This window comes from Pongo pygmaeus, chromosome 17 (genome assembly GCF_028885625.2).
Source record: "Pongo pygmaeus isolate AG05252 chromosome 17, NHGRI_mPonPyg2-v2.0_pri, whole genome shotgun sequence".
Taxonomy (NCBI): Eukaryota; Metazoa; Chordata; class Mammalia; order Primates; family Hominidae; genus Pongo; species Pongo pygmaeus.
In genome coordinates, this window is record NC_072390.2 from 68,304,741 (window position 1) to 68,325,430 (window position 20,690).

Here is a 20,690-nt window from a genome sequence, read left to right on the forward strand (position 1 = left end):
GAAAAAAAATCATCTTTAAAACAAAATTTAGCAATTTTTATATTTTTAAATTTAAATTTCAAAAAGTCATTTTTGAGACTATTACTTGTAAGTCATCTGAAGTTGTCAACAACTCAGGAGCTATCTTCACAAGGGCTAAAGTTTATCAAGATATTTAGATTATATTGTATCATATTTATGGTTGCCAATTATTTTACCCCATCTATGTGAGAATTGGTGAAGTTGTTTAAAAAATAGTCACATACAAAAAAATAGCTTCCTGAACTATCTTAAATATATATGGGTGATAATTACTTGGTAATTGCATGCAGTTTTTTTTTTTTACTGTTAATTCTAGTTTTAATTTATATAATTGTTCTCAGTTTATGTTTAGAGGGATATGAAAAGTAAGATAATTTTAGGATGAATTTGTACAGCAAAAACATTATTTTCAATTTTTTTTCTCTGAATACTTATTTAATAGAAATAAACATGTAAGTTTGGGTCCTTATCAATTTTATTTCAAGAGGGAACTAGCCTTGAAATAAAAACTTACTAAAAAGAACTGTTGGTTCGATATGTCAGCTTTCTTGCTAGGAACTGTCAAGGTCTAATAATATTATTTCTTTTTCCCCCACAGTGGAACACCCTGACAAAATGGCTAATGACCAAGGTATGGTGGCTCAATCTGTCATTTTGTGTTCCTTGAATCAATCCTGTCTGTTAGAAATGTCAGTCATTACTTTATATTCCTCTTTTCACCTGGACCATACACCTGATGGAGCAGACGCTGGCATGATGATTAATCTTGTTAATGAAGTTCTGCTTGGCTGAGGCTGCGGCTCTGATAAGGAAGGTGTAAATTTTCTTGAGAGGAAATTGTTTTGTCTCTATTCTGAAGGACCAATTAAAATGTCAAGCTTCTTTGTATGAAATAAATTTTTAGTCTCTGTCTGCACTTCTGAATAATTCACATTAAGTATAATTAAGCTCAGCATAATTTTCAAGCTGCTCTAGCACCCTTTCATGAGCTATGGATTAAAGTTCTGTAGCTCTACAGAGAAAAACCATAAATTATGTGTGATTTTCCTCTGCAATGAGCTTCTTTTAATATATAAAATCAAAGTTAGGTCAACTTTTTTAGGGCATTATCATTGTTCATTTTGAAGCCAGAAAGCTTTTATTCAGTGAATCAGATGCTCATTTGACTCACAGCACATTATCTTCTCCCTTTTCCTTATTTATTTACTAAAAGCTGATTTTATATAGAGAAACAGGTAAAGTTTTACACAAAGGCAAAATGGAGATAAATAAGAGTTATCCATCAACTTATAAGTAGATATGAATTTACTATTACCGTGATTTGTAGACTGATTGATAAATTAGGATTCCATTATCTTTACACAAAGGACAATTAGTAGAAAGCTGAGGGAGAAAATGAATAGTTTATGAGTTTTATTTTTTTGAGGATATTATTTTCTTTCCAGAAGAGTTAGAAATACTATAAACTGGTTGTAGTCAGTGCTGTCAGTATTTGTAGATTGAGAGTCTGCAGTTCATATAGTTTGTTTCCTTCCTGCTTTGGACACCTACTGTGGGCAGTACTTACTTGCAAACATCTTGTCTCGTAAGGCACCATGTCGTGAGATTAGGGGAATGCTTTCTTTCAACATGAATACTTTTTAACTTTTGACAAATACTAAGCCTCTGGATGCTGGCTCTCCCTGACAGCAGAATGCTTCCTGCATGAGTAGCATTTTCTTCAGTGGTCCTGTGTTTACATTCTTCTCTGGCGATGTATACTATGCAGCTGCTTAACAGAACATGGCTAGGGGTTTATGTGGAATAATTGAAATGGGACTGTGCACAGCAATGCCTACTCAGGGTTAAGGTTTTCATTAATCTAGCTGCTCCTGCTCGCTTCCACTGAAAATATTTTCATACAATTAATATCTACTAAATGATATTTGTAAAAAATATTAATGATGAGTAATTATCACTTGGCATGTATTTACATAGGTAAACTAAATATTAGTCTTGGTCAAATCCAAATCTGGAATAGTTAATAGAAACAGCTTTATTATTGCAGTTATAAAACAATTGAAACAACCTCTCATAACCTTCTTTACTTAAATTTGAAGCTTTCGTAGACAGATAACTCCTAAGTTTTGAAATTATATTTAAACATAATAGAGAAAAAGATTAAAATAACTGAACTAGTTGAAATGTCATTATTAGTTGCTTAGTTGACAACATGTCCAGGCTTCTCAGTAAATGGCTTTCCACTTCTCTCTGGATACTATTATATTGTTTTTTCTTTTGTTAATTGCTTTCAGTTTTTTAAGGTAACTGTTTTGCTTAACATTATTTTAAACCACCACACATATATTCTGTAAATTGATTATTTTATGAAAGGAAAATGAATAAATTATTTCCCAGTCCCTATGATCACACATCCTCCATGGATTTTACTTTGAGTCTCACATCTACAATAAATCAGGCTAGTTCTCAGGAACAAAAGGACCCTCTCAAGAATTACTGCCAGTGGCTGAGTCCATTAATATATTTAGTCAGTTGTTCTTTTTCTTCATCTAATATTACTCAGAAGGATTCTGTCACATATGTAACTTGGAGCCGTATTCAGTCACAGCTGGCATATAGCTAGTTGATCAAGTTGATAGGTTCTAAATTTTACATCAAACTCAATTCACTTATAAAATTGAGAGGGACTGAAGACATATAATTTAGTGGTTATAAATAATATCTTCAAATTCTTACGAAGAAAGCATATAAAATTTGCTGCACCCTCAAAGCACGTTTTATAAACAAAACCAGTCTTCTGAGTCGATGACCATATACATGAGAAATAACCCAGATTAAAGATCCCTCTAAGATTGATGAAAATAATAGGAAAAGGCTGATCTTAATACTCCCATTCCCAGAACACAGCAAATTAGTTGAATATGTTTTACCGTGCCCACTGTTAGACCTATTTGCCCCCTTCTCATAGAGAAATGATCCCACTATTACATTTATGACAGGAGCTGAGTTTCTGCTGAGAGAAAATTCCCTCTGAGAAAAAAATGTGGCACCTGGGGTCAGAATTAACCTTGCAAAGAAAGATGAATCCTAAATAAAGAAGCAAGAGGTTGAATTTGACTTATATGAGAGAAAGTGAGACCAGTTTTGATTGTCCTGAAGTATCTGTTCAGTTTCTTGTCACAATTATTATTATTTTAGAGATTGAAGATCTGCCATGAAGAACATAAATGTGAAAACAAAAGTCATTTGAAATGGTTTCGATTTGGAGAAAATATTTTCTTCTGAGCAATGGTATAGTAGTTGTTTGACAATGATAGGCAATTAACATAGAACTCCTGATTTCTTTATGTAATTGTAAATTGATGAAATCTAGCATTTTTTAAACTTTCTAATCTTGACCACCTCTATAATTCTCCTTTTTTGCATCACCTGTCTCTTGCTCCATGTCCTAATTATTTCTGTAGAATCTTCCAGGCACAGGTGGCAAATAAGTTCGGAAGTAAAAGAAATTTTAGAGATAAACCAGAGTTTCATTTTTTGTAGGGTTGGGTATGGAAATTGCACAGGCTATGTGAAGTGGGTGCAGAGGTTAGATAGAAAAGCTATGCTTTAAAAAATTATTTTTAATTTTTGTGTGTACATAGTAGGTATATATATTTGTAGGGTACATGAGATGTTTTGATACAAGCATACAATGTGAAATAAGCACATCATGGAGAATGGGGTATCCATCCCTTGAAGCATTTATCTGTTGACTTACAAACAATTCCATTACACTGTTCATTTAAAAATGTACAATTAAGTTATTGACTATAGTTACCCTGTTGTGCTATCAAATAGTAGGTCTTACTCATTATTTCTAACTATATTTTTATACCCATTAATCATCTTCACCTCCCCTCTCCCCAGCCCGCCTACTACCATTCCCAGCCTCTGTTAACCATCCTTCTACTCTCCCCGTCTATGAATTCAGTAATTGTTTTGATTTTTGTTTTGACTTTTGATTTTTTCCTTTTTTTTTCTATATTCTGATTAAAACTCCTTCAATTTGTCTGTGCTGATGTGGGCCTATGTAGTGGTAAAATGAACTGCTATGCAGCTCTTGCCAGCAGTCACTGTTTTAAAAGCTTTACAGGAGTGACTCACTTAATTCTCATAACGATACTGTGAGAAAGGTATTGTCTCCATTTTAGCAAGGAAGAAACTGAAGCTCAGAGAGTTGTTATTTGTCTATTGAAACACAGCTAGTAAGTAGAAAGGCCATAAATCCAACCCCAGAAACCACATTCCAAAAGCCTTTTTTTTTAAATTATTTTATTTATTTTTTTTTTTTAATTTTTTGAGACAGAGTCTCACTCTGTTACCCAGGCTGTAGTGCAATGGCACAATGTCGGCTCACTGCAACCTCTGCCTCCCGGGTTCAAGTGATTCTCCTGCCTCAGCCTCCTGAGTAACTGGGATTACAAGTGCGTGCCACCACACCCGGCTAATTTTTTTGTATTTTTAGTAGAGACAGGATTTCACCGTGTTGGCCAGGATGGTCTCGATCTCCTGACTTTGTGATCCGCCCGTCTTGGCCTCTTAGAGTGCTGGGATTCCAGGCGTGAGCCACCATGCCCCACCCAAAAGCCCTGATTTTAACCATCAACTGCATTACAACAGATACGTTACATATATATAGCCACACATTCATATTTGACATATAGCTATAAAGTTGCTTTAACTGAAGTTTTGTTTACTGTTATTTTTCCTATATAGATCTTCCTTTTCACATCTCTGAATATTCTAAAGAACAAGGCAAATAACTCTCAATCTGGGGTCATCTTGTTAGTGGGCTGGCCACAGCACTGATTACATGATCCTGACACTTCTTTATTTCAGGAAACGGGGATGGTGATAATTCACTGTCTAAGCCAGCTTGGGTTGTCAGTACAAAACGCTATATACTGGGTGGGTTAAACAACAGAAAGTTACCTTCTCAGAGCTCTGGAGGCTGGAAGTCCCAGATCAAGGTTCAGTGTGGTCAGTTTCTGGTGAGGGTCCTCTTCGTGGCTTGCAGATGACCTTCTCGCTGTGTCTTCCCGTGGTGGAGAGTGACCTCTCTGGTGTCTCCTCTTCAAAGGACACTAATCCTATTGGATTGGGGCCCTACCCTATGATTTCATTTAACCTTATGATTTAATTACTTCCATAAAGGCCCTATATTCAAATATAATCATATTGGGGGTTAGAGATTCAATATACACATTTTTGGGGAAGCAATTCAATCCATAGCATCCACATTTAAAAAGAAAGCTGTTATTTCACTCCACTAATTTTTTCCCAGTTTTTCAGGTAAAGAAGCATGCTGAAGGTAAACATTTTGCCCAGGATCATATAAATAGCTGTTGGCAGAGTTAGAACTCAAAACTTTTCTTTCTGGTTCCTAGAGTGTGAAGTCTTTCTACTGTAAATGGTTACTATATTTATTTTAAAAATTTGATTTCCATTCTTCTAAAATCAGCTCAAACCTTTTAGAGTGTCTCACAGAAGCATTTTAGAAAATCCTTTGTTTTGGGTTTGCAATGGAGGTTAGCTGTAACTCTGAAACATGACTGCTTCGTAAAAGTGATTATTAGATCAAACTTTTAAGGTATTTTTTTGCATCATTATGTCCCATTTAATGCCCAAGTATTGTTCTCCACTTTGAGATGTCTTTGTATGAAAATCGATATTCTTAGCATCAGCAGAAATGTTTACTCTTTCATGTGTGTTTCTATGTCTGCTCATTGTAACAATAGGTGCTATGGCGACGATACAGTACCTTAAAGTGGGCAGGAGTCTCATGAAGTGATTTTCACCATTGCTGAGATGAATTACAAAGAAAATGCTCACTTTGAGCACTCTCAAGTGTATTTAATTCTCCATGACCTGGCAAAGGGGTGATCTGAAACACTAGGCCTAGAGAAGAGGCCTATGTATGTAGGGCAGTTTACAGATCCAGATAAAGAAAGCCTGCTGTAAACTGCCCGCCCAACAAGGAAGAAGAATTACTCTCCTGTGAATTGTGGTAACAGCTGATAATGCTCTAGCTTTTCATTTGGAAGTCACTCAGTGTGTGCTATAGGAGCACTGGAATGGAATTAGATACCTTCAGTTCTAGCACAGTCCTGCCACTGGGACCTCTTTTGTAATGTTGGGCAGGTGACTTAATATCTCTCAACATCCTCACCTGTAAAATGATAAGTTCAGACTAAATTATCTTTTGGTTTCTTTCAAGATTTAAGATTCTGAAGTTTTAAGATTGGTATTAGAATAAAAACTCAGGCATAACATCTTTGCATAGCGAAGCATCTCACATTTATGGCTTTTCCACTACGTGTCAATTACTCTTCTATGCACTGTGCACATGCAATCCTATTTGATTCTTATAGCACCCTTGCAGATGTAGAAAAAGAGACAGAGAGCTTAAAACTTGCCCAAACACTCACAGTATGTAAGTGGTGTGAAAGTTGATTATACAAAATGGAGCCACTCATATCGTACCCAACTAAAACGGAGTCAGGAGGTTATAAGGAAAAGCACTCAGATCACATACATTTATTCCAGGAACTGTCTTGTGAGACTAAACTCAAAACTTCAAGGACCTGGTCATGATTCTAAGATTCCACATCTTAACACCTGCTGACACTCAGCAGCTCCTGGAAGACACTACCGGCACCAATTAACTTATCAAAACAACTTGCATAACCTTCCTCCATTCCGCAATAAAACTCCGCCTTTCCCTTTTTTCTCTAGACTCACCTGGGGCTACCTTGGTTTGGGTGTCCTGAATTGCAATTCATATTCTCAAATATCTTCTTGGCTCAGGGATTCATCTCTATATATATTTATTTTAGGTTGACAGTGATTAGGCCCAGATATATACCCAGGCTACCTAACTGGAGAATCTCTGCTCTTGACGCTGTGTAATTTCTGGAAATGCAGACTCGTGATCTGTCATCAAGAAAGTTATACCTAAATGGCATCACCATAAGTTCACCTAGTTTAAAGGACTTTGTCTTTCCTTAATAGGGTATTCAGGCCAAGTACTTAACACTGCACCTGCCATTTTACACCTCAGCAGTTTTAATCTCATGAATAAACAGAATGTTAATTGTTTCAAATTTCAGGGAAATAGGGTTTTTGAGGCAGTCTAGTCAAGCTTGGAATTTAGTTAATGTAATCCAGACTTTACAGGGTTTGGATTACAGCAGCCAGGCTGCCATTTGAAAAATGGAAACCTTTAGTGCCTTCTGATGGGAGCTGTTTAATTGAAAATTAAAACCTCTTCTTACCCTATTATTGTGCATAGTTTCAACACAGTTTATTATTCGGCTGCTTGCTACACCCACTTGAAAAAGCTATTCTCACCTGGGTTTTTCACAGGTCCAAAATTTTGCAATTCTGTAAATTAGGACTGTGGTGAAATAGTAGTAGCAGAAAATGAATAATGTGCTTTCAATGGAGTGTTAAGGTGCTTATCATGTTCCCAGCAAGCAGTCAAGTAGCTGCCTATGTCAACTTCTCAGCAGTTTTCATGTTTTAATAGGTAACTTTGAAGGAACAAAAACGTACTCAGTACTCACAGGAATTGATGTGATTCATGGAATAATTTTAACCTTCTCACACCTGTAAGGTAGACATTTTTGTTTATGCACTTCAAATAAAATTCCATAAACAGGCTGTTCTTGTAAGAGCCACTGTATTCTGGATGCCATTTCCTTGTATAGACATTGGCCAAGTACACGGTCTTCCTAGCTTTATTTTCTGCCCACTTCAATCATCCCTAGACTCTGCCACCTCAATTTTCTTTCCAAAACACAGATGGGTCACTGTTGCTTTGGGGATGAGGTCAGTTCTTTGACATCAAGACCTTGGCTGTCTGACTGTAACATCTCTTTCCTGGTCTCATGGCCAATAGATCCCTCCACATATGCCACAGTCACAAATCACCCTGGAAAAAGTGGATTTTTCACAACTGCATGCAGTAATGTGTACCATTTTCTCAGCCTTAGCTATGCTTTCTCTCTTTCTCAACTAAGCAAAGTCTTCTTTAAGACTCTCTTCTCAATTTTACTTTTTTCAAGAATCCTTTCTTACCTTTCTGGTCTTTTATTCACCTGTATTTTCATAACACCCATCTTATTTTTATTGTGTTTTCCATTTCTTCTTATACTTTGCTATTTATATTCTTAGCTTCTTGACCGGATTTTAAATTCCCAAGGACAGAGAACTGGCTAGATTCTTTACATTGTCATCCCCACCTCCCTAATTTAGAATTTATCCTATTTTAGTTGTCTGATAAGTGTTTGTTTAATAGAATCGTAACACAAATGTTTGGGGAAGCAGCTACAGAGTAATCTGGAAAGATAAGTTTTACCATTGAATGAAAAGTGTAGATTGGACAGCTCAAAGTAATAGTGCACATGGCTGTGGATATTGGAGATTTACTGATCTTGGGGGAGATGAGAAGTTACGCATATATTTCCAACAGGAAAAAGTATATTCAATAATCACCTACTAAAATAAAAGCTAAATAGAAAAACAAGTTCACTGTAATTCAGCTGATAGTAGTTACATTTGTAGATGGCTACGACCTCCTGCACTCTTTTTGTGACCTCCAGTCTTGCTGTCCTTCCTTGTTAGCAGAAAATTTATAGATTTGGATTTCACCAGCTGCTTGGAATTCTGAGTACAGAAAGGAGAAAATCAAAACTAATGGAAGCTGATAAGTTTGTTAAAATTGTGGCTATGAAGTATGAAAAGAACTAGACTCACTTTTGATAACTTGTGGATAACTATGTATCCAGTACTGTGCTGGCCCTGGAAACATTAGAAGGAAATGGTCCTGGCAAAGCATTAGAAGGAAGTATGGTTCTGTGGGTCCATTTTCAAGAAGCTTTCAATATAGTTAGGAGGAGGATATTAACACTTCCAGTCCAGTATGAAAGATACAAAATGCCAAATCAGATGGTACTGTCTACATGTGTATGTTACGGGATTTCAGATAAATCATTGTGGGCTGGATTAGAAAAGACTTCTTAAAACCTAAGACTGGGCTTTAAAAATATGAGTAGAATTTGACTCAATGCAAACTATTACCGGGGGAAAGAGTAGCTGATCCCTTATGTAGAGAAATTCTAGGATGGAAAAGTTAGGAAGCCAAGAAGCTGGGAAAATAGTGAGGACCTCAGGATGGGCTCCAGGAACATTTAGGATATAATTTGCTCAGGCACAAACATATCTCATGCCTACCTTTGCAGAGTAGTACACTATGGCAGAGACCTATGTTGGTGAAGAGGCTTTTGCTATTTCTCTGTGCTCTAACGTAGTAGTTCTGGGGCTTTCCTATTTTTCAACATGTCAACTAGTTATTGTCTACACTGGCCAGTGAAGACCTGCCTGCTCCCTTGTATCCCGAGCCCTGGAAACCCATCCACTCTTGGTTGCTGATATTGATCATTTCCTGCTTGGAGGGGTGTGACTATGGGATAGGGAAAGAAAAAGATGATGGGATGGGAGTAGGAATGGGGCCTCAGTAGCAATCATCTTCAAAGAATTTTCTTGGCCTTTTTTTTTTTTTTTTTTTTGCCACTTCTGTTATACCTTTTCTGAAGTGGCACCTTCACTTTTTCCAGTACTCTGCATGGTTACAAAGAAACTATTTTTCGTTCTCTGCCACAGCCTTGTTTTGTTCTGTATGTTCCATTGAGAATAGAGCCACCATCTCAAGTCACACATACCTAAACTCTCACTCTTACACCCCAAGATCAACTCTTTGAAATGCTGTAATTTCTGTCCACAATTTTCCTCATTTCTCCTCTTTTTTTTTTTTTTTGAGACGGAGTCTCACTCTCTCACCCAGGCTGGAGTGCAGTGGCATGATCTTGGCTCACTGCAACCTCCGCCTCCTGGGTTCAAGCGATTCTCCTGCCCCAGCCTCCCAAGTAGATGGGATTACAGGCCCCTGCCCCACTATGCCCGGCTAAATTTTGTATTTTTAGTAGAGGTGGGATTTCACCATGTTGGCCAGGTTGGTCTCGAACTCCTGACCTCAGGTGATCTGCCCGCCTTGGCCTCCCAAAGTTCTGGGATTACAGGAAAAAGCCACTGCTCCCGGCCACCCCCCATTCCTTCTTTTAGTTACTTATTCACCTATAATGCTAAAATCATCATCATCAGAGTCATACAGTATCAGCCACTTCAAATGAAACCCTGAGTTTATTCATCTTTCTGAGCTACAGTTTTCTCAGCTATAAAATGGGGTTAGTAATGTCTGCCTCAGAGATGCATAATTAATATTATTGTCATATTTATTGGAACAGTTTATTCTGATCCATTTAGTTCCACAGTCATCCAGAATAATCTTTCTAAAATACATGTGTAGTCAGTGTTCTGCTTAAAATATCTTCAGTGGTTCCCTATCCTCTATAAGATAAATTCTAGACCCTTTGGCAGAGCATTTAGGGAGTTTTATTATTGTACCTCTGCCTTTTTTTTCTAAGCTCATCCACCTCACGGTTCTCTACCTAATAAATCAAGACAGATCTTGATCTGTCCAGCTCCTTTGGTTCCCTAATTTTTGCCTTTTCAGTTTTTGTTCACTCTCCCTTGTGAGACATCAAGAATGTAGGAATGAGAAGTAGTAGAATTCATAGGAGTAACCAATGTGTTTCTTAAAATATATATGTATGTGTCTGTGTATTTATATATATTTATAATTATAGATAAATACATATATAGATATATTTATAATTATAGATAAATACATATATTTATATATTTATAATTATAGATAAATACATATTTTATATATCTATAATTATAGATACATATATTTATATATTTATAATTATAGATAAATACATATATTTATATATTTATAATTATAGATAAATACATATATTTATAATTATAAAAATACATATATATTTATATATTATATTTATAATATATATTTTATGATATATATTTTATGATATATATTTATAATATATTTTTATGATATATATTTATAATATATATTTTATTATATGATATATATTCATACTATATATGATATATATTTTTATGATATATATTTATATATTTATGTAATATATATTTATTATATATATTTATATAAATGTATATTTTCCCCCACTGGTTGGCCTGGCAAAGTATACTGCTTTTACTTTGGTGCTTGCAAAAAGAATTCTCACCTCACATGCCACCTCCTCTGAGAAGCCTTTTGCTAGGCATAAGTAGATAATCATCCTGTTTTTCCACTGGGTCACGTATTTGTTTGTTTGGGTTTTTTTTTTGAATTTTTGGAAATTACCATATGATTATAATTATTCACTTAACATTTTCCATCTCACTGAATTACAAACTTCTGCAATAGTCATTTTATATTCCTAATGCTTACCACTGTGGATCTACTTAATGCATTTGTTGAGTGGATGGATGAAGCATGGATGGAGACATGAATGATGAAATACTGTGCTCTAACAGTGTCGTTATCTACACAGACTAGCAGGGCACAGCAGGATGCTCATGTTCTAGTGTTTTCAGACTGCAGCTGCAACTTCCAGACCTATAGTCACTTGGAGGAGAGAACTCTCTCATCCTCTTCTGCCTCTTCTTCCCGGGATGCTTGGCAAATTTGCTCAGGCACAAACATATCTCACACCTGCCTTTAGGATAAGCTTGTGAACCACGCAGATGGGGGAGGCTTTTATGGATCATTCCCTGGCCTTTGAGAACAGATGCTCTTTTATAAGCCAAAAAAAAGTTGTCTCATTCTTTATGTTGTAGTCTGGCAAATGAACTAGCTCTTGGAAATATCTAGTCATCCAAGGCAGTGCCCATATTTTGAGGAACAGAATGCTTTTTAGATTTTAATAAAAACTAAGCTGCATATAAAAGTGGTTTCTTAGACCCCTAGGCTGACTGTTACTTCAGATATACTAGAGGCAAGTGTGCATAAAAGGAGATTCCAATGAGAGGAAGGACTTCAGAGACCACCATCTACCACCATACCAGTAATATTATGAAGCCATCTTTATATTTTATTCTATTGAGAATTCAATTGTTAGTCAGTTGTTTCATTCCTAACTTGCATGAATAAAAATTATAATAACTAATAAACATATTGGGCTTCAGCTGTATGAAAGGTCGTGACATGGGTGATCAGGAGCAGCTGACAAGTTTTCATCAGCAGCCAGGTAAGGGAGATAGACTAAGTGTAGTTATTGTCACATAGGTCAGAACTTATCATCTTTTCTGAACTGAAATCTTTAAGAAAGAGTTTGACTACTTTCCTGTTATCAAAAGATCTTGATCTGTCCAGCTCCTTTGGTTCTCTAATATTTGCCTTTTCAGTTTTTGTCCACTCTCCCTTATAAGACATCAAGAATGTAAGAATGAGAAATAGTAGAATTCATAGCAGTAACCAGTGTGCTTCTAAAAAAAGAAATATATATATATTATATTTAATATATTATATATAATATATTTATATTATATTTAATGTATTATATATAATATATTTATATTATATTATATATAATTCATATAATATATAATTTAATAAATATATGAAATATATTATATATAATTTAATAAATATATGAAATATATATAATTTAATAAATATATGAAATATATTATATATAATTTAATAAATATATGAAATATATTATATATAATTTAATAAATATATAAATATATTATATATAATTTAATAAATATATTAAATTATATATAATATATGTATTATATATTATATATTATATATTATATATTATATTATATTATATATAATATATAAAATATATTATACATTATATATAATATATAATAATATATAATATACATATATTATATATGTATATTATATATATTATATAATATATAAAATACGTATTTTATATATTTATAATATACAATTATATATTTTATATATTTATAATATATAATTATATATTATATATTTCTTTTATATGTGATATATAAATATATAAATATGTAATATATATTATATAACATATTTTATATATAATATATTATATATATTATATACATATTATTATATTATTATATATATCGGTTGGCCTGGTGAAGTATACTGCTTTTACTTGTTGGCCTGGCAAAGTGTACTGCCTTTACTTTGGCGCCTGCAAAAAATAGTGCAATATTTGTAAACGTTTTTCCTACTTTAGAAGATTGCACAGACAACTTTTTTCACCTATCATTTGCCAAAGTCTGCAAGAGACCACATGCATGCCTCAGACAGTCAAGATCCATTATCTGGCTAAGATGTAAACTAAGAGCAGAAATTAGGATAAGAAATTAATTTGTTTAAATTTGTCTAGGATACCCACAGTTTCTATTTTGTATCCTGATATTTTTTGTAATAACTCTATGTTCACTCAATTTCATTTTATTTATGTGTGAAATTATTAGCTTAGTTTTGAATTTGATTTCTAAGGATTTTCAAAAAATGAATTTACTTCTCAGGAAGAGTCTAACCTGTTCATATTTTATGGCCTAAATACAGAAATCAAAATTGCAAAAATACTACCACTTATGATTAAGAGAAATATGGGTAATGGCATATTTGTTTTTCTTGCACTTTGTCTGGTTCAGAGTAGTTTACCAAATGCATTCCTATCCTGCGGATTATTGCCCTTAGACTTTCCATAGGCGGGAAATGAAACCAAAGGTTTTGAAGAAGGGAAAGCAGCAAGAATTTGTTGAGCACCACGCTCAATATGTGACACAATGTATTTTCTTTCAGTCAGTGAACTTTCTTTCATGTTGATTTGAAAACAATGTGTGGAACCTTAGGAAAAGGTGAAGAGAGCTCATTAGTTCTTTTCTATTAAAATATTTGAAATATCCTACATATTGGTTATGATTTTGCTTTCTGGTTTTTGATGCCCGATGCCTTTGTTTAAAATCAGCATTGTTATCAACTGCCTAGTAAACCGACCTTTTAGAAGCACATAACAGCCTCTGACAAATCACCTACTCTAAGTATGGTCTGTGTGTTGGATGGACAGCAAAATTATATTCAGGTAATATTAATGGATATTCTTTATCTGCTGGTATACAAGACAGAAAATCAATGCAATTTCTATCATCATTAGAATTATTTTTAGAGAACAAATTTTAAGATCAAGAAGATATCTCAGTGCTCAGCATCCTTGGAAAGATATACATTGAACATTTGTTAGGTGGCCAATCTGTCCATTTGATTTAGATTATGGACAATATGTTTTTCTCTAGGGATTGATTGTATGAATGTTGTCCTGTATGACCCTCTCTTATGTGCATTCAGGGAAGATGGATTAAACAAACGATTAGAACTATCACATCCACTTTTCTCCATATCTTCTGCAGATTAATCTTCCATTCTCTCTTCTCTGAACTTATAAACAATCACAAAGAAAAACTAGACTCTAGGACTGAAATCCCAATTGAATTAATCTTTGTTCAGTGCTGAAAATTTTTTATCGTGGAAAAGATTCTCAATCTGCCCATGTGTGCTGCAAATATAAACATTAATGTTATTTCATTTTATACATTTTATACATATACCACAATAAAAACATACAAATAATTCAGGTGACATGTAAGGATAAGAACATAAATAATAAATTGCATAATAGTAATAACTTCAGATTTGTACTTATTATTAAAACATTACAAAGCATCCTAACTAGCATTAGTTACTCGTAGGACATTGAGAACACATTTTTGCACATCACTTTAGTTAGCACAAAGGAATATAACAATGAACAGACTTCCTAAAGGAAGTCATATTACTTCTGCCAATTTTTTCTTCAATTCAGAGAACAGGTAGCAGGGAGATCAAGAAGACTTTTGTCCAAGGAAGCATATGGCATGTGCCAAAAAGGGATAAAAAGAAGATTCCTTATGAGGCCCATCTTTTAAATCAAATGTGAAAGGCAACCCCTTAAACGACTTTATAACATTTTAAAAATTCAAAGAAAGGAGAGGTACGTGAAATTTCTTATTAGGACCTGCCTAAGCAGTACCTAAATAAAATATATTTAAATATATAAAAGCCATTTTGAATAAGTCAAAACAGCTACAAACTTCCTCTATTTTAACTCAGCCAATGCCCATTTAATATTTATTTAATTTTTGTTTCTGAAGCTACCATTTCCTGGTTCCAAAATCTAAGGTAAAAGTAGAAAATCATTTGCTTTTATTATCAAAATTTTCTGGCAGAAGTTTTTTTTTTTGTTTGTGTTTTTTTTTGATGAAATTAGCTGCATAAAATCCCTAAGTTGTTAAGTGAAAATAATTCATTACTCTTCAATATCTCATTCTTCCCCATCCTCAATTTGTGTTATTGAGAAAATATGGGTACATAGTAATCCAATACAGAATTCTTCTTTATATCCTGTAGAATTATATTCATATAGTACACTTTGTTTTATTGTTGTTGTTGTTGTTGTTCTTTTTTTTTTTACTGAGCCAGAGTCTTGCTTTATTGAGTGCAGTGGCGCAATCTCGGCTCACTGCAACCTCTACCTCCCGGGTTCAAGCAATTTTGCCTCTGCCCCTGGAGTAGCTGGGACTACAGGCATGTGCCACCATGCTTGGCTAATTTTTGTATTTTTAGTAGAGACAAGGTTTTGCCATGTCGCCCAGGCTGGTCTTGATCTCTTGACCTCAAGTGATCCACCCTCCTCGGCCTCCCAAAGTTCTGGGATTACAGGCATGAGCTACTACTGTACCTGGCCTTCATATAGTACACTTTGATCACTATTAGTATAAAATTGTATTATTCATATAAAAAGGAAAAAATAAACTACTCATTTCCAAAATGCTTTAAGCCATGTTGAACTTTATTTGAGGGAAGAAAACTGAAATGTATTACATGATTTCCCCCAAAATTTATATTTGAATTTCCATAAATCCATTTAATTATTTAGAATTTTAATTTGTAAAAGTGTTAAAAATTTAGTATGATACGCAAAAAAGTAATTCAAGATTTTAAAATAAATATAACTATGAAATATATAATGTTATGTGACTGAAAATAAAATATTTTTATTTGCATGCAGTTATTTTAATAATATTTTTAATAATACTTTAATAATAATTGAAAAGCATTTTTAATTAAGCCTAGTAGTAAGTTTATAGTAATAAATGAATTAAGTTATTCTTAAATCTTTAATGTTGGAAAATATTAAGAACCATCTGCAGTTGGTTAATATTAACCATAAATAGGCCTGCATAGGATCTGATTACAATGAACCAACTCTCTCTGTCATGGCAGGATCCATATCTAATAAATCTTTTTATACTACTCCTTCCCTGAGGATCTAGGACTATGCATTGCATATAGTAAGCATTTAATAAATTTTTGAAAGAATTATTACCAGTTTTATGCTTCATTAATAAAATGATGACCTCTGGGATAGAGAAGTATTTTATATCTTTGCATTAGCTGACTTTCACTCCAGCTGTTTTCTAAATTCTAATTACTACTCTCTTTCTCAAAATCAGTGCTTATGAAATTAACCAAGGTAACTAAACACATCCAATATTTGTTTTACAGCAACTAGCTCTTAAAAATGCTGTGATATGCCAAGAAGTAACACCCATACACCCATATCCTTTCCTTTTTAGACTTTACTGTCTCTTCATTTGACAACTTTGTGATACTCTCCTTAAAGCAATGGGAGAATCTTTTATCATTCTTCTTCTTCTTCTTCTTCTTCTTCTTAGTATTATTATTATTATTGTGTATTGGCCGCGTAAAGGGAGACTTCCTGAAAATTAAAAGACATATTTCAGAGAATGGAAACTTAACATCACTCAAAATTAAAATTAAAATTAAAATCTGATGCCTCTGTCTTTAGATCAAGAGATCTCAGGCTCCTCAATATCTCAGAAATGGGTTTTGTGGGTTTTTGGCTGAAGTGGTACAAGAAATCTGAATCACTATAAATCTAAACTTGCTCGTTGATGACATCAACTTTTTAAAAAGTGCTTTCTGTTGGACATGTTGAGAATTACATGATTTCCTTTTGTGATATTAATCTAATTATAAGGGACAAAAAGTTAACCCTCATCAATATACTAGATTCTGTGAGTAGAATGTCCAAGCTTTAAGCTACTCCTTGTTATTTAGAAACATTTCTAGAGTTCCTTTATCTCACCCAGTGCTTTGACCTATACGGCATCGGATTTCTTCTACCTATTGAAATTCACAATGTAATCAATAGCCTCGCTAAATCTAAGGGGTGCTGTACCCATAGAGCTATATGTGTATGTAATATATGAATATGCTTATTGGCTTCTTTTTGCATCCTTCCACAAATTACAGGGAGAGTTGGAAACTTCATTAAAAAGACATTTGCCAGGCTGCTGGAGGGAAAGGAAAATCCTCCATAGGCTACCTAGCTAATTTCCAGCCGATACAGGATTATTCCCAACCGGAAACATGTATTGCTTTACTGGCCTAAGTGATGGGGTTGTTAGCATCTCTTTTGGCTGACTGCTTTGCAATCTAGCTGCTTTCAGTTGCTAGAAAAGTCATCTTAATATTTATGTAGAGCTTCCACTTCGCATCAGCCAACATTGATCTCACAGTGTCTCGTGGGCAAGGTTTATCCACTGCTCATTGAAACCCCAAATGCATCAGAGTTATATAAACAAGGTATTTGTAAAAGGGTTAGACTTGTCCACATTTTTGTCAGCCCACTAAAATTTTCACAATTTCAGCTCATTTTGATTGTTCCTCTCACCACCACCTTCCCCCTGCACACACACATAGGAGCCTCCATCCTATCTCCTACTTCCCTACATACTCACAGTCTTTGTCCCAGCAGATATTAAACATGCCATTTTATGCTGAAGATATAATATAATGTGACTGAATTAATTTATCTTATTGCTTGCTAGAAATTTGCCATCCTAACTTCAGCTCTGACTTGATATCAAAAGAATTTTTTAAATTGTGAATGTAGAGTCAGTTAACAGAATTCTAAGTTGTTTCTTGAAAGCTGTTTTGCAAATGAAACGATAAAATCTTGGGAAAGCTTTAGCAAGGGTAGTGTTTGTTATGCAAAATAAAGTCACAAAATCAGGACTTGAAAGTTATAGAGATGAAGAAAACCGAAATCTATAAATGTGAGAAAACAACCTACGTTATTGTAGCTAGTGTCCTGGTTGGCTTTCTCTGTGTCATCCACTGATTGGAACTGGTTTCAGAAATAACTGTTTTAAGCAAATAAAATAGAAAATCACCTATATTCTGGTCTTTGTTTGCATACGTATTCACCTCTCAAATGTTTTACGTAAGTAGTCTACCTAGATATTCTAGAACTCAAAATCTAATCAAATAATTTCAGTTCTATGAATGCATCAATAGAGAAAAAGATTATCTGTGGTGAAACACCATTAATTAAATTTTGGATGATAGTATAATTATTTCTGGTGAATTCCTGGCTCATTTCTCTTAAATACTACTTTCACATCTGTTACACACCTAATGGAAGGCAGAATTTCCAATAATGCTATACTGAAGGAGCTTTCTTCCCTTCATGGTGTATTTGTAGGAAATATTCAGACCATATGGTTTGTGACATAACCCCCACTCTTACTTCCAATGTGGAATTTCATTTCCAGGTACTGTATTTGACACATAACAAAGAGAATACCCAAAGCCCAGTTATAAGATGAAATGTGCTGGCCCCTTGTAGGATAATAATAATTTGCCATAAAGTCTTGTCAGATGGGTGACAGTATCTGCAGGACCTAGGAGCCAGGACCTGAGTTATTTCTGTTCTAAAAAGTTCACAAGAATAGCATTTAGACTGACGCTGCTGTTGCACCTTTAATAAAAGACTTTAATAAGAATATTTGGAGAAATAAAAAGAATGGAGGATGGCTTATCAGTGAAACATTGAATTTAGCTTAAGAGAGTTTACTTCTGTGACTTGTTTTTCTCACACATGGAAAATAACATTTTCTTATAGGTGTAAGGGTATGAGAATTGTCAGGCTTTCTTGGGGGTGGTCAAAGTAATCTTTTCTGTTATTGTGTATGTTAAAATGTTTATTCTTTTTGTCTGTCCATTTTGTTTCATTTGTACTAACATTGTGACGTGCTTTCCCAATGAACAGGTCGTCATGGAGATGGAGGTTATTGGCCAGTTGATACTAATTTGATTGATAGAAGCACCCTGAATGGTAAGTATATAAATTAGGTAATATTGAATTAGTTATATTAATTAAACGGTTAATTCAAGAGTGTCTGAGGCAAATTTTCTATCAACTACAAGTGCCAGGAACATTGGATTTAGTGTCTTAGTGGGATAATAGAAACATGAAGTTATTAAAACAACAACAACAACAAACTCTCTAGCACATTCTGCCAGGAGATGATGCCAATAAGAGTTGATAGATGTGTAAAAAAGGAGTCAGTTAGAGAAGCCCAGCATGGAGCATTTTATAAATGACACAAAGCTGTTAAATACCAAGATTCTTAAATGTTACATTACATTTAAGATGTTTGCAAGAATCTAATTTTATTTGAGAGAGGTGATATCTAAGGTTGGTTGAATTGAAACCCACTCAGTTTCATATATTGAAGTTACTTGGATTTTTGCCTGTAGAGTACATTAATTCTTCAAAATCCTCTAGCATCTTAGGGCTAAATTTTCTTTGTGTTGTCTACATTAGACATTTATTTCTGCTCATCGTAGTGGAGCATGCCCAAATATCTGCTGGCTTTAAGGATGACCAGATGGAGGTACTATCTAGAGCTCCATAGAAGGACAAGGTTGGTGTGGGGGCTGCATTCCAGGATCTTATCCTTAGTTTTGCTGAAACAAACTTTTAAAACAATGGATTAATACTGGCCAAATTTTCAGGGGACTAATGTATATATGAGGCCATTTTATAAGTTTCTTTTTCATTATTGCTGTTGTTTGGTTTGATTTACTAAAAAGACCTTCAGATATTCAAAATGTGAAGATGAACACTTGTATACCCATCAGCAAGGTTAAGATATGAAATATACAGCATGGAATTGAAATCTCTTGTATGTCTGTGTTTTCTCACATGCTTCTTAACACTGTTCCTCACTCTGATATAAATGCTGTAACTAATTTGATGTTTACTCCATATGTATATGTATCCCTAAACATTATACTGTTTTACAGTTTTACAAATTTATAGAAATGATATTGTATCCTGCTACAACTTGCTTTCATTTTTAACTTAGTTTTGAAGATGTATCCATGTGTTTACAAATAGCTCTCACTCATTTATCTTGGCTGCTATACAGTATTCTATTTTATGAAATAACAAAATTATTTAACCATTTTAGCAGGTTTTCATAAGAAACTTGATTACTGAACTGATAAATTTCCATTTGTTTGATCTCCTCTTAAAAAATTCAGAAAGGAAGTCAAAATTTCAACCTAAAAATAGTTTGCTGCATGTGAAATTAGAATAGTGGTGTGAATTAAGTGATTTTTTCTTATCATAGGCTGTGATAATCTAATGCAGCAATTTCCCCAAGAGGATATATATATATATATATATATATATGGAGTACACCAAATCCTTGCGTCAAAGACTTAGCGTTATCTCTCCTCTGGCCAATGGTAGACTTAG

General features: G+C 34.0%; 1 protein-coding gene across 5 annotated transcripts in view; it reads left to right on the forward strand.

Annotated features, from left to right (window-relative positions):
* Positions 1-20,690, forward strand: part of DCC (DCC netrin 1 receptor) — a 1,213,980-nt gene that overhangs the window by 1,101,394 nt on the left and 91,896 nt on the right. For all 5 annotated transcript variants that reach the window (XM_063653694.1, XM_054461350.2, XM_063653695.1 and 2 more), the window contains exons 21-22: positions 620-652; positions 19,194-19,259. In XM_063653694.1, the coding sequence (XP_063509764.1) occupies positions 620-652; positions 19,194-19,259 (99 nt within the window). The remainder of the gene's footprint in view (positions 1-619; positions 653-19,193; positions 19,260-20,690) is intronic.